Source organism: Oncorhynchus gorbuscha, linkage group LG09 (genome assembly GCF_021184085.1).
Source record: "Oncorhynchus gorbuscha isolate QuinsamMale2020 ecotype Even-year linkage group LG09, OgorEven_v1.0, whole genome shotgun sequence".
Taxonomy (NCBI): Eukaryota; Metazoa; Chordata; class Actinopteri; order Salmoniformes; family Salmonidae; genus Oncorhynchus; species Oncorhynchus gorbuscha.
In genome coordinates, this window is record NC_060181.1 from 99833317 (window position 1) to 99851001 (window position 17685).

At 50.9% G+C, this 17685-nt stretch overlaps 1 protein-coding gene across 1 annotated transcript in view; it reads left to right on the plus strand.

Annotated features, from left to right (window-relative positions):
- LOC124044493 (speckle-type POZ protein-like A) overlaps positions 1-17685 on the plus strand; it is a 62956-nt gene that overhangs the window by 27197 nt on the left and 18074 nt on the right. The window contains exons 3-5 of the mRNA XM_046364121.1: positions 6748-6868; positions 7572-7693; positions 7833-7984. Of these exons, the coding sequence (XP_046220077.1) occupies positions 6791-6868; positions 7572-7693; positions 7833-7984 (352 nt within the window). The 5' untranslated portion in view covers positions 6748-6790. The remainder of the gene's footprint in view (positions 1-6747; positions 6869-7571; positions 7694-7832; positions 7985-17685) is intronic.

Here is a 17685-nt window from a genome sequence, read left to right on the forward strand (position 1 = left end):
TGGAGTGCTGATGGCCCAGTCTGATGTGGTAATGGAGTGCTGGTGGCCCAGTCCCAGTCTGATGTGGTAATGGAGTGATGGTGGCCCAGTCCCAGTCTGATGGAGTGATGGTGGCCCAGTCCCAGTCTGATGTGGTAATGGAGTGATGGTGGCCCAGTCCCAGTCTGATGTGGTAATGGAGTGATGGTGGCCCAGTCCCAGTCTGATGTGGTAATGGAGTGATGGTGGCCCAGTCCCAGTCTGATGTGGTAATGGAGTGATGGTGGCCCAGTCCCAGTCTGATGTGGTAATGGAGTGCTGGTGGCCCAGTCCCAGTCTGATGTGGTAATGGAGTGCTGATGGCCCAGTCTGATGTGGTAATGGAGTGCTGGTGGCCCAGTCCCAGTCTGATGTGGTAATGGAGTGCTGGTGGTCCAGTCTGATGTGGTAATGGAGTGCTGATGGCCCAGTCTGACGTGGTAATGGAGTGCTGGTGGCCCAGTCTGACGTGGTAATGGGGTGCTTGTGGCCCAGTCTGACGTGGTAATGGGGTGCTGGTGGCCCAGTCTGATGTGGTAATGGAGTGCTGGTGGCCCAGTCTGACGTAGTAATGGAGTGCTGGTGGCCCAGTCTGATGTGGTAATGGAGTGCTGGTGGCCCAGTCTGATGTGGTAATGGGTTGCTGGTGGCCCAGTCTGATGTGGTAATGGAGTGCTGGTGGCCCAGTCTGACGTGGTAATGGAGTGCTGGTGGCCCAGTCCCAGTCTGATGTGGTAATGGAGTGCTGGTGGCCCAGTCTGATGTGGTAATGGAGTGCTGGTGGCCCAGTCCCAGTCTGATGTGGTAATGGAGTGCTGATGGCCCAGTCTGATGTGGTAATGGAGTGCTGGTGGCCCAGTCCCAGTCTGATGTGGTAATGGAGTGATGGTGGCCCAGTCCCAGTCTGATGGAGTGATGGTGGCCCAGTCCCAGTCTGATGTGGTAATGGAGTGATGGTGGCCCAGTCCCAGTCTGATGTGGTAATGGAGTGATGGTGGCCCAGTCCCAGTCTGATGTGGTAATGGAGTGATGGTGGCCCAGTCCCAGTCTGATGTGGTAATGGAGTGATGGTGGCCCAGTCCCAGTCTGATGTGGTAATGGAGTGATGGTGGCCCAGTCCCAGTCTGATGTGGTAATGGAGTGCTGGTGGCCCAGTCTGATGTGGTAATGGAGTGCTGGTGGCCCAGTCTGATGTGGTAATGGAGTGCTGGTGGCCCAGTCTGATGTGGTAATGGAGTGCTGATGGCCCAGTGTGATGTGGCAATGGAGTGCTGGTGGCCCAGTCTGATGTGGTAATGGAGTGCTGATGGCCCAGTCTGATGTGGTAATGGAGTGCTGGTGGCGCAGTCTGATGTGGTAATGGAGTGCTGGTGGCCCAGTCTGATGTGGTAATGGAGTGCTGGTGGCCCAGTCTGATGTGGTAATGGAGTGCTGGTGGCCCAGTCTGATGTGGTAATGGAGTGCTGGTGGCCCAGTCTGACGTGGTAATGGAGTGCTGGTGGCCCAGTCTGACGTGGTAATGGAGTGCTGGTGGCCCAGTCTGACGTGGTAATGGAGTGCTGGTGGCCCAGTCTGACGTGGTAATGGAGTGCTGGTGGCCCAGTCTGACGTGGTAATGGAGTGCTGGTGGCCCAGTCCCAGTCTGATGTGGTAATGGAGTGCTGGTGGTCCAGTCCCAGTCTGACGTGGTAATGGAGTGCTGGTGGTCCAGTCCCAGTCTGATGTGGTAATGGAGTGCTGGTGGCCCAGTCTGACGTGGTAATGGAGTGCTGGTGGCCAGTCTGATGTGGTAATGGAGTGCTGGTGGCCCAGTCTGATGTGGTAATGGAGTGCTGGTGGTCCAGTCCCAGTCTGATGTGGTAATGGAGTGCTGGTGGCCCAGTCTGATGTGGTAATGGAGTGCTGGTGGTCCAGTCCCAGTCTGACGTGGTAATGGAGTGCTGGTGGTCCAGTCCCAGTCTGATGTGGTAATGGAGTGCTGGTGGCCCAGTCCCAGTCTGATGTGGTAATGGAGTGCTGGTGGCCCAGTCTGATGTGGTAATGGAGTGCTGGTGGCCCAGTCCCAGTCTGATGTGGTAATGGAGTGCTGGTGGCCCAGTCCCAGTCTGATGTGGTAATGGAGTGCTGGTGGCCCAGTCTGATGTGGTAATGGAGTGCTGGTGGCCCAGTCTGATGTGGTAATGGACTGCTGGTGGTCCAGTCCCAGTCTGATGTGGTAATGGAGTGCTGGTGGCCCAGTCTGACGTGGTAATGGAGTGCTGGTGGCCCAGTCCCAGTCTGACGTGGTAATGGAGTGCTGGTGGCCCAGTCTGATGTGGTAATGGAGTGCTGGTGGCCCAGTCTGATGTGGTAATGGAGTGCTGGTGGTCCAGTCCCAGTCTGATGTGGTAATGGAGTGCTGGTGGCCCAGTCCCAGTCTGATGTGGTAATGGAGTGCTGGTGGTCCAGTCCCAGTCTGACGTGGTAATGGAGTGCTGGTGGTCCAGTCCCAGTCTGATGTGGTAATGGAGTGCTGGTGGCCCAGTCTGACGTGGTAATGGAGTGCTGGTGGCCCAGTCTGATGTGGTAATGGAGTGCTGGTGGCCCAGTCTGATGTGGTAATGGAGTGCTGGTGGTCCAGTCCCAGTCTGATGTGGTAATGGAGTGCTGATGGCCCAGTCTGATGTGGTAATGGAGTGCTGGTGGTCCAGTCCCAGTCTGACGTGGTAATGGAGTGCTGGTGGTCCAGTCCCAGTCTGATGTGGTAATGGAGTGCTGGTGGCCCAGTCCCAGTCTGATGTGGTAATGGAGTGCTGGTGGCCCAGTCTGATGTGGTAATGGAGTGCTGGTGGCCCAGTCCCAGTCTGATGTGGTAATGGAGTGATGGTGGCCCAGTCCCAGTCTGATGTGGTAATGGAGTGCTGGTGGCCCAGTCTGATGTGGTAATGGAGTGCTGGTGGCCCAGTCTGATGTGGTAATGGACTGCTGGTGGTCCAGTCCCAGTCTGATGTGGTAATGGAGTGCTGGTGGCCCAGTCTGACGTGGTAATGGAGTGCTGGTGGCCCAGTCTGATGTGGTAATGGAGTGCTGGTGGCCCAGTCCCAGTCTGACGTGGTAATGGAGTGCTGATGGCCCAGTCTGATGTGGTAATGGAGTGCTGATGGCCCAGTCTGACGTGGTAATGGAGTGCTGATGGCCCAGTCTGACGTGGTAATGGAGTGCTGATGGCCCAGTCTGACGTGGTAATGGAGTGCTGATGGCCCAGTCCCAGTCTGATGTCGTAATGGAGTGCTGGTGGCCCAGTCTGATGTGGTAATGGAGTGCTGGTGGCCCAGTCTGATGTGGTAATGGAGTGCTGGTGGTCCAGTCCCAGTCTGATGTGGTAATGGAGTGCTGGTGGCCCAGTCTGATGTGGTAATGGAGTGCTGGTGGTCCAGTCCCAGTCTGACGTGGTAATGGAGTGCTGGTGGTCCAGTCCCAGTCTGATGTGGTAATGGAGTGCTGGTGGCCCAGTCCCAGTCTGATGTGGTAATGGAGTGCTGGTGGCCCAGTCTGATGTGGTAATGGAGTGCTGGTGGCCCAGTCCCAGTCTGATGTGGTAATGGAGTGCTGGTGGCCCAGTCTGATGTGGTATTGGAGTGCTGGTGGCCCAGTCCCAGTCTGACGTGGTAATGGAGTGCTGATGGCCCAGTCTGACGTGGTAATGGAGTGCTGATGGCCCAGTCTGACGTGGTAATGGAGTGCTGATGGCCCAGTCTGACGTGGTAATGGAGTGCTGATGGCCCAGTCTGACGTGGTAATGGAGTGCTGATGGCCCAGTCCCAGTCTGATGTGGTAATGGAGTGCTGGTGGCCCAGTCCCAGTCTGATGTGGTAATGGAGTGCTGGTGGCCCAGTCTGATGTGGTAATGGAGTGCTGGTGGCCCAGTCTGATGTGGTAATGGAGTGCTGATGGCCCAGTCCCAGTCTGACGTGGTAATGGAGTGCTGGTGGCCCAGTCCCAGTCTGATGTGGTAATGGAGTGCTGGTGTCCCAGTCTGATGTGGTAATGGAGTGCTGGTGGCCCAGTCTGATGTGGTAATGGAGTGCTGATGGCCCAGTCCCAGTCTGACGTGGTAATGGAGTGCTGGTGGCCCAGTCCCAGTCTGATGTGGTAATGGAGTGCTGGTGGCCCAGTCCCAGTCTGATGTGGTAATGGAGTGCTGGTGGCCCAGTCTGATGTGGTAATGGAGTGCTGGTGGCCCAGTCTGATGTGGTAATGGGGTGCTGATGGCCCAGTCCCAGTCTGACGTGGTAATGGAGTGCTGGTGGCCCAGTCCCAGTCTGATGTGGTAATGGAGTGCTGGTGGCCCAGTCTGATGTGGTAATGGAGTGCTGGTGGCCCAGTCTGATGTGGTAATGGAGTGCTGGTGGCCCAGTCTGATGTGGTAATGGAGTGCTGATGGCCCAGTCCCAGTCTGACGTGGTAATGGAGTGCTGATGGCCCAGTCTGACGTGGTAATGGAGTGCTGATGGCCCAGTCTGACGTGGTAATGGAGTGCTGATGGCCCAGTCTGACGTGGTAATGGAGTGCTGATGGCCCAGTCTGACGTGGTAATGGAGTGCTGATGGCCCAGTCTGACGTGGTAATGGAGTGCTGATGGCCCAGTCCCAGTCTGATGTGGTAATGGAGTCCTGGTGGCCCAGTCCCAGTCTGATGTGGTAATGGAGTGCTGGTGGCCCAGTCTGATGTGGTAATGGAGTGCTGGTGGCCCAGTCTGATGTGGTAATGGAGTGCTGATGGCCCAGTCCCAGTCTGACGTGGTAATGGAGTGCTGGTGGCCCAGTCCCAGTCTGATGTGGTAATGGAGTGCTGGTGTCCCAGTCTGATGTGGTAATGGAGTGCTGGTGGCCCAGTCTGATGTGGTAATGGAGTGCTGATGGCCCAGTCCCAGTCTGACGTGGTAATGGAGTGCTGGTGGCCCAGTCCCAGTCTGATGTGGTAATGGAGTGCTGGTGGCCCAGTCCCAGTCTGATGTGGTAATGGAGTGCTGGTGGCCCAGTCTGATGTGGTAATGGAGTGCTGGTGGCCCAGTCTGATGTGGTAATGGAGTGCTGATGGCCCAGTCCCAGTCTGACGTGGTAATGGAGTGCTGGTGGCCCAGTCCCAGTCTGATGTGGTAATGGAGTGCTGGTGGCCCAGTCTGATGTGGTAATGGAGTGCTGGTGGCCCAGTCTGATGTGGTAATGGAGTGCTGGTGGCCCAGTCTGATGTGGTAATGGAGTGCTGATGGCCCAGTCCCAGTCTGACGTGGTAATGGAGTGCTGGTGGCCCAGTCCCAGTCTGACGTGGTAATGGAGTGCTGATGGCCCAGTCCCAGTCTGATGTGGTAATGGAGTGCTGATGGCCCAGTCTGACGTGGTAATGGAGTGCTGATGTCCCAGTCTGATGTCGTAATGGAGTGCTGGTGGCCCAGTCTGATGTGGTAATGGAGTGCTGGTGGCCCAGTCTGATGTGGTAATGGAGTGCTGGTGGTCCAGTCCCAGTCTGATGTGGTAATGGAGTGCTGGTGGCCCAGTCTGATGTGGTAATGGAGTGCTGGTGGTCCAGTCCCAGTCTGACGTGGTAATGGAGTGCTGGTGGTCCAGTCCCAGTCTGATGTGGTAATGGAGTGCTGGTGGCCCAGTCCCAGTCTGATGTGGTAATGGAGTGCTGGTGGCCCAGTCTGATGTGGTAATGGAGTGCTGGTGGCCCAGTCCCAGTCTGATGTGGTAATGGAGTGCTGGTGGCCCAGTCTGATGTGGTAATGGAGTGCTGGTGGCCCAGTCCCAGTCTGACGTGGTAATGGAGTGCTGATGGCCCAGTCTGACGTGGTAATGGAGTGCTGATGGCCCAGTCTGACGTGGTAATGGAGTGCTGATGGCCCAGTCTGACGTGGTAATGGAGTGCTGATGGCCCAGTCTGACGTGGTAATGGAGTGCTGATGGCCCAGTCCCAGTCTGATGTGGTAATGGAGTGCTGGTGGCCCAGTCCCAGTCTGATGTGGTAATGGAGTGCTGGTGGCCCAGTCTGATGTGGTAATGGAGTGCTGGTGGCCCAGTCTGATGTGGTAATGGAGTGCTGATGGCCCAGTCCCAGTCTGACGTGGTAATGGAGTGCTGGTGGCCCAGTCCCAGTCTGATGTGGTAATGGAGTGCTGGTGTCCCAGTCTGATGTGGTAATGGAGTGCTGGTGGCCCAGTCTGATGTGGTAATGGAGTGCTGATGGCCCAGTCCCAGTCTGACGTGGTAATGGAGTGCTGGTGGCCCAGTCCCAGTCTGATGTGGTAATGGAGTGCTGGTGGCCCAGTCCCAGTCTGATGTGGTAATGGAGTGCTGGTGGCCCAGTCTGATGTGGTAATGGAGTGCTGGTGGCCCAGTCTGATGTGGTAATGGAGTGCTGATGGCCCAGTCCCAGTCTGACGTGGTAATGGAGTGCTGGTGGCCCAGTCCCAGTCTGATGTGGTAATGGAGTGCTGGTGGCCCAGTCTGATGTGGTAATGGAGTGCTGGTGGCCCAGTCTGATGTGGTAATGGAGTGCTGATGGCCCAGTCCCAGTCTGACGTGGTAATGGAGTGCTGGTGGCCCAGTCCCAGTCTGACGTGGTAATGGAGTGCTGATGGCCCAGTCCCAGTCTGATGTGGTAATGGAGTGCTGATGGCCCAGTCCCAGTCTGATGTTTAGATTTAGAAGGTTGTTTATTAGTCTTAATCGCTCCTCTGCTCCCCTGTAGGAAAGGTTAAGTGTTAAAGCTGCTGCTGAGGGGGAAGCTGGCCATGTCACGGGTTCCTACCCCTCCTCCACCAGGGGACATGTCTACTGGACCTGTGGCAGAGAGCTGGTGTTACACACAGGTAGGTGTGCCTGTTTCTGCCCGCCTCTGTTGGTCTGCCCTCCTCTGTCGGTCCGCCCGCCTCTGTCTGTCTCCTGTCTGTCTGTCCGCCCTCCTCTGTCGGTCCGCCCGCCTCTGTCGGTCTGCCCGCCTCTGTCTGTCTCCTGTCTGTCTGTCCGCCCTCCTCTGTCGGTCCGCCCTCCTCTGTCGGTCCGCCCGCCTCTGTCGGTCTGCCCGCCTCTGTCGGTCTGCCCGCCTCTGTCGGTCTGCCCGCCTCTGTCGGTCTGCCCGCCTCTGTCTGTCTGCCCGCCTCTGTCGGTCTGCCCGCCTCTGTCGGTCTGCCCGCCTCTGTCGGTCTGCCCGCCTCTGTCGGTCTGCCCGCCTCTGTCGGTCTGCCCGCCTCTGTCGGTCTGCCCGCCTCTGTCTGTCTCCTGTCTGTCTGTCCGCCCTCCTCTGTCTGTCTGTTTGCCCGCATGTCTCCTGTCTCTGTTTGCCCGCCTGTCTCCTGTCTGTCCGCCCTCCTGGACTGTCTGGATGCCTGCCCACTGTCCGCCCATGGCAAAATCTAGGGTAGATTAGTTCACTAGGTCAATCACCATTGATTGTTTGGCTTTATATTTAATTTTGGCATTTTCTCTTTCTGTATTAATGTTTTATTTTAGCTTGTCAACAGGCTGTCTTTTGAAATGGATGGAAGCGTTGTGATTGTTGCCTTTTTGTTTCAGGTGAAAGTAGTCAAGTTCTCCTACATGTGGACCATCAACAACTTCAGTTTCTGTAGAGAGGAGATGGGGGAGGTCTTAAAGAGTTCCACCTTCTCCTCTGGACCCAACGACAAGATGAAATGGTAAACTATTAACATTTACTGTGTTACTACTGTCACCAATTCATTATAGCGTCAATGCTCTATGTCAGGAAACTTGTCGGTGTGGGTAATTATGACTGGATCTGGCTGTACCAGGAGAAATGTTCTGTTTCCTGCCCAGGTGTCTGAGAGTCAACCCAAAAGGACTGGATGATGAAAGCAAAGATTATCTGTCGCTGTATTTACTACTTGTTAGTTGTCCAAAAAGTGAAGTCAGAGCAAAGTTCAAGTTTTCCTTATTGAACGCTAAAAGAGAAGAGACTAAAGCTATGGGTTAGTAACAGACCAGACAGTCTACAACTATATTACTTTAAGGAAATCACCATTCAAATAATATACTATTTCTTGTATTCTCCTAGTTAAAGCCTTATAGACACTGTGTTCTGGATTCTTCCTCCTCCCTGCACACACAATCACTGTTACACACACACACACATCACAATCACTGTTACACACACACACACACACACACACACACACACACACACACACACACACACACACACACACACACACACACACACACACACACACACACACACACACACACACACACACACACACACACACACACACACACACACACACACACACACACACAATCACTGTTACACACACAATCACTGTTACACACACACACAACACTGTTACACACACACACACACACACACACACAATCACTGTTACACACACACACACACACACACACACACACACACACACACAATCACTGTTACACACACACACACACACAATCACACACACACACACACAATCACTGTTACACACACACACACACATCACACACACACACACACACACACACACACACACACACATCACTGTTACACACACACACACACACACACACACACACACACACAATCACTGTTACACACATCACACACACACACACACACACACAATCACTGTTACACACACACACACAATCACACACACACACACACACACACACACACACACACACACACACACACACACACACACACACACACACACACACACACACACACACACACACACACACACACACACACACACACACACACACACACACACACACACACACACACACACACTGTTACACACACACACACACACACTGTTACACACACACACACACACACACACAATCACTGTTACACACACACACACACACACACACACACACACACACACACACACACACACACACACACACACACACACACACACACACACACACACACACACACACACAATCACTGTTACACACACACACACACAATCACTGTTACACACACACACACACACACTGTTACACACACACACACATCACTGTTACACACACACACACACACACACACACACACACACACACACACACACACACACACACACACACACACAATCACTGTTACACACACACACACACACACAAATCACTGTTACACACACACACACACACACACACACACACACACACACACACACACACACACACACACACACACACACACACACACACACACACACACACACACACACACAATCACTGTTACACACACACACACACACACACACACACACACACACACACACACACACACACACACACACACACACACACACACACACACACACACACACACACACACACACACACACACAATCACTGTTACACACACACACACACACAATCACTGTTACACACACACACACACACACACACACACACACACACACACACACACACACACACACACACACACACACACACACACACACACACACACACACACACACACACACACACACACACACACACACACACACACACACACACACACACACACACACACACACACACACACACACACAATCACTGTTACACACACACACACACACACACACACACACACAATCACTGTTACACACACACACACACTGTTACACACACACACACACACACACACACACACACACACACACACACACACACACACACACACACACAATCACACAATCACACACACACACACACACACAATGTTACACACACACACACACACACAACACACACACACACACACACTGTTACACACACACACAATCACTGTTACACACACACACACACACACACACACACACACACACACACACACACACACACACACAATCACTGTTACACACACACACACACACACAATCACTGTTACACACACACACACACACACACACACACACACACACACACTGTTACACACAATCACACACACACACACACACACACACACACACACACACACACACACACACACACACACACACACACACAATCACTGTTACACACACACACACACACACACTGTTACACACACACACACTGTTACACACACACACACACACACACACACACACACACACACACACACACACACACACACACACACACACACACACACACACACACACACACACAATCACACACACATCACACACACACACACACACACACACACACACACACACACACACACACACACACACACACACACACACACACACACACACACACACACACACACACACACACACACACACACACACACACAATCACTGTTACACACACACACACACACATCACTGTTACACACACACACACACACAACACACACATCACACACACACACACACACACACATCACACACACACACACACACACACACACACACACACACATCACACACACACACACACACACACACACACACACACACACACACACACACACACACACACACACACACACACACACACACACACACACACACACACACACACACACACACACACACACACACACACACACACACACACACACACAATCACTGTTACACACACACACACACACACACACACACACACACACACACACACACACACACACACACACACACACACACACACACTGTTACACACACACACACACACACACACACACACTGTTACACACACACAATCACTGTTACACACACACACAATCACTGTTACACACACACACACACACACACACACACACACACACACACACACACACACACACACACACACACACACACACACACACACACACACACACACACACACACAATCACTGTTACACACACAATCACACACACACACACACACACAATCACTGTTACACACACACACACACACACACACACACACACACACACACACACACACACACACACACACACACACACACACACACACACACACAACACACACACTGTTACACACACACACACACACACACACACACACACACACACACACACACACACACACATCACACACACACACACACACATCACTGTTACACACAATCATTTACACACACACACACACAATCACACACACACACACAATCACTGTTACACACACACACACACACACACACACACACACACACACACACACACACACACACACACACACACACACACACACACACACACACACACAATCACACACACACACACACACACACACACATCACTGTTACACACACACACACACACACACACACACACACACACACACAACACTGTTACACACACACACACACACACACACACACACACACACACACACAACACACACACACACACACACACACACACACACAATCACTGTTACACACACACACATCACTGTTACACACACACACACACACACACACACACACACACACACACACACACACACACACACACACACACACAATCACACACACACACACACACACACACACACACACACACACACAATCACTGTTACACACACACACACACACACACACACAATCACTGTTACACACACACACACACACACACACACACACACAATCACTGTTACACACACACACACACACACACACACACACACACACACACACACACAATCACTGTTACACACACACAATCACTGTTACACACACACACAATCACTGTTACACACACACACACACACAATCACACACACACACACACACACACACACACACACAATCACACACACACACACACACACACACACACACACACACACACACACACACACACACAATCACACACACACACACACAATCACTGTTACACACACACATCACACACACACACACACACTGTTACACACACACACACACACACACACACACACACACACACACACACACACACACACACACACACACACACACACACACACACACACACACACACACACACACACACACACACACACACACAATCACTGTTACACACACACACACACACACACATCACACACACACACACACACACATCACACACACACACACACACACACACACACATCACACACACACACACACACACACACACACAATCACTGTTACACACACACACAATCACTGTTACACACACACACACACACACACACACACACACACACACACACACACACACACACACACACACACACACACACACACACACACACACACACACACACACACACACACACACACACACACACACACACACACACACACACACACACACACACACACACACAATCACACACACACACACACACACACACACACACACACACACACACACACACACACACACACACACAATCACACACACACACACACACACACACACACACACACACACACACACACACACAATCACACACACACACACACACACACACACACACACACACACACACAATCACACACACACACACACACACACACACACACACACACACACACACACACACACACACACACACACACACAATCACACACACACACACACACTGTTACACACACACACACACACACACACACACACACACACACACACACACACACACACACACACATCACTGTTACACACACACACACACACACACACACACACACACACACACACACACACACACACACACACACACACACACACAATCACTGTTACACACACACACACACACACACACACACACACACACACACACACACACACACACACACACACACACACACAATCACTGTTACACACACACACACACACACACACACACACACACACACACACACACACACACACACACACACACACACACACACACACACACACACACACATCACACACACACACACACACACACACACACACACACACACACACACACACACACACACACACACACACACACAATCACACACACACACACACACATCACTGTTACACACACACACACACACACACACACACACACACACACACACACACACACACACACACACACACACACACACACACACATCACACACACACACACACATCACACACACACACACAATCACACACACACACACACACACACACACACACACACACACACACACACACAATCACTGTTACACACACACACACACATGTTACACACACACACACTGTTACACACACACACACACACACACACACACACACACATCACTGTTACACACACACACACACACAATCACACACACACACACACACACACACACACACACACAATCACTGTTACACACACACACACACACACACACACACACACACACACACACACACACACACACACACACACACACACACACACACACACACACACACACACACACACACACACACACACACACACACACACACACACTGTTACACACACACACACACACACACACAATCACTGTTACACACACACACACACACACACACACAATCACACACACACACACACACACACACACACACACACACACACACACACATCACACACACACACACACACACACACACAATCACACACACACACACACACACACACACACACACACACACACACACACAATCACTGTTACACACACACACACACACACACACACACACACACACACACACACACACACACACACACACACACACACACACACACACACACACACACACACATCACACACACACACACACACACACACACACACACACACACACACACACTGTTACACACACACACACACACACACAATCACACACACACACACACACACACACTGTTACACACACACACACACACACACACACACACACACACACACACACACACAATCACTGTTACACACACACACACACACACACACACACACACACACACACACACACACACACACACACAATCACTGTTACACACACACACACACACACACTGTTACACACACACACACACACACACTGTTACACACACACACACACACACACACACACACACACACACACACACACACACACACACACACACAATCACTGTTACACACACACACACAATCACTGTTACACACACACACACACACACACACACACACACACACACACACACACACACACACACACACACACACACACACACACACACACACACACACACACTGTTACACACACACACACACACACACACACACACACATCACACACACACACACACACAATCACTGTTACACACACACACACACACACACACACAATCACTGTTACACACACACACACACACACACACACACACACACACACACACACACACACACACACACACACACACACACACACACACACACACACACACACACAATCACTGTTACACACACACACACAATCACTGTTACACACACACACACACACACACACACACACACACACACACACACACACACACACACACACACTGTTACACACACAACACACACAATCACTGTTACACACACACACACACTGTTACACACACACACACACACACACACACACACACACACACACACACAATCACACACACACACACACACACACACACACACACACACACACACACACACACAATCACTGTTACACACACACACACACACACACACACACACACACACACACACACACACACACACACACACACACACACACACACACACACACACACACACACAATCACTGTTACACACACACACACACACACACACACACACACACACACACACACACACACACACACACACACACACACACACACTGTTACACACACACACAATCACTGTTACACACACACACACACACACACACACACACACACACACACACACACACACACACACACACACACACACACACACACACACACACACACACACACACACACACACACACACACACACAATCACTGTTACACACACACACACACACACACATCACTGTTACACACACACACACACACACACACAATCACTGTTACACACACACACACACACACACACACACACACACACACACACACACACACACACACACACACACACACACACAATCACTGTTACACACACACACACACACACAATCACACACACACACACACACACACAATCACTGTTACACACACACACACACACACAATCACTGTTACACACACACACACACACACACACACACACACATCACACACACACACACACACACACACACACACACACACACACACACACACACACACATCACACACACACACACACACAATCACTGTTACACACACACACACACACACACACACACACACACACACACACACACACACACACACACACACACACACACACACACACACACACACACACACACACACACACACACACACACACACACACACACACACACTGTTACACAATCACTGTCACACACACACACACAATCACACACACACACACACACACACACACACACTGTTACACACACACACACACACACACACACACACACACACACACACACACACACACACTGTTACACACACACACTGTTACACACACACACACAATCACTGTTACACACACACACACACACACACACACACACACACACACACACACACAATCACTGTTACACACACACACACACACACACACACACACACACACACACACACACACACACACACACACACACACACAATCACTGTTACACACACAATCACTGTTACACACACACACACAATCACTGTTACACACACACACACACACACACACACACACACACACACACACACACACACACACAATCACACACACACACACACACACACACAATCACTGTTACACACACACACACACACACACACACACACACACACTGTTACACACACACACACACACACACACACACACACACACACACACACACACAATCACACACACACACACACACACAATCACACACACACACACACACACACACACACACACACACACACAATCACTGTTACACACACACACACACACACACACACACAATCACACACACACACACACACACACACACACACACACACACACACACACACACACAATCACTGTTACACACACACACACACACACAATCACTGTTACACACACACACACACACACACACACACAATCACACACACACACACACAATCACTGTTTCACACACACACACACACACACAATCACTGTTACACACACACACACACACACACACACACACACACACAATCACTGTTACACACACACACACAATCACACACACACACACACACACACACACACACACACACACACACACACACACACACACACACACACACACACACACACACACACACACACACACACACACACACACAATCACTGTTACACACACACACACACACACACACACACACACACAATCACTGTTACACACACACACACACACACACATCACTGTTACACACACACACACACACACACACACACACACACACACACACACACACACACACACACACACACACACACACACACACACACACACACACACACACACACACACACACTGTTACACACACACACACACACACACACACACAATCACTGTTACACACACACACACACACACACAATCACACACACACACACACACACACACAACACACACACACACTGTTACACACACACACACACACACACACACACACACACACACACACACACACAATCACACACAATCACTGTTACACACACACACACACACACACACACTGTTACACACACAATCACACACACACACACACACACACACACACAATCACTGTTACACACACACACACACACACACACATCACACACACACACACACAATCACACACACACACACACACAACACACACACACACACACACACACACACACACACACACACACACACACAATCACTGTTACACACACACACACACACACACACACACAATCACTGTTACACACACACACACACATCACTGTTACACACACACACACACACACACACACACACACACACACACACACACACACACACACACACACACACACACACACACACACACACACACACACACACACACACACACACACACACACACACACACACACATCACACACACACACACAATCACTGTTACACACACACACACACACACATCACACACACACAATCACTGTTACACACACACACACACACACACATCACTGTTACACACACACACACAATCACTGTTACACACACACACACACACACACACACACTGTTACACACACACACACACACAATCACTGTTACACACACACACACACACAATCACTGTTACACACACACACACACACACAACACACAATCACTGTTACACACACACACACACACACACACAATCACACACACACACACACACACACACACACACACACACACACACAATCACTGTTACACACACACACACACACACATCACACACACACACACAATCACTGTTACACACACACACACACACACACACTCACTGTTACACACACACACAC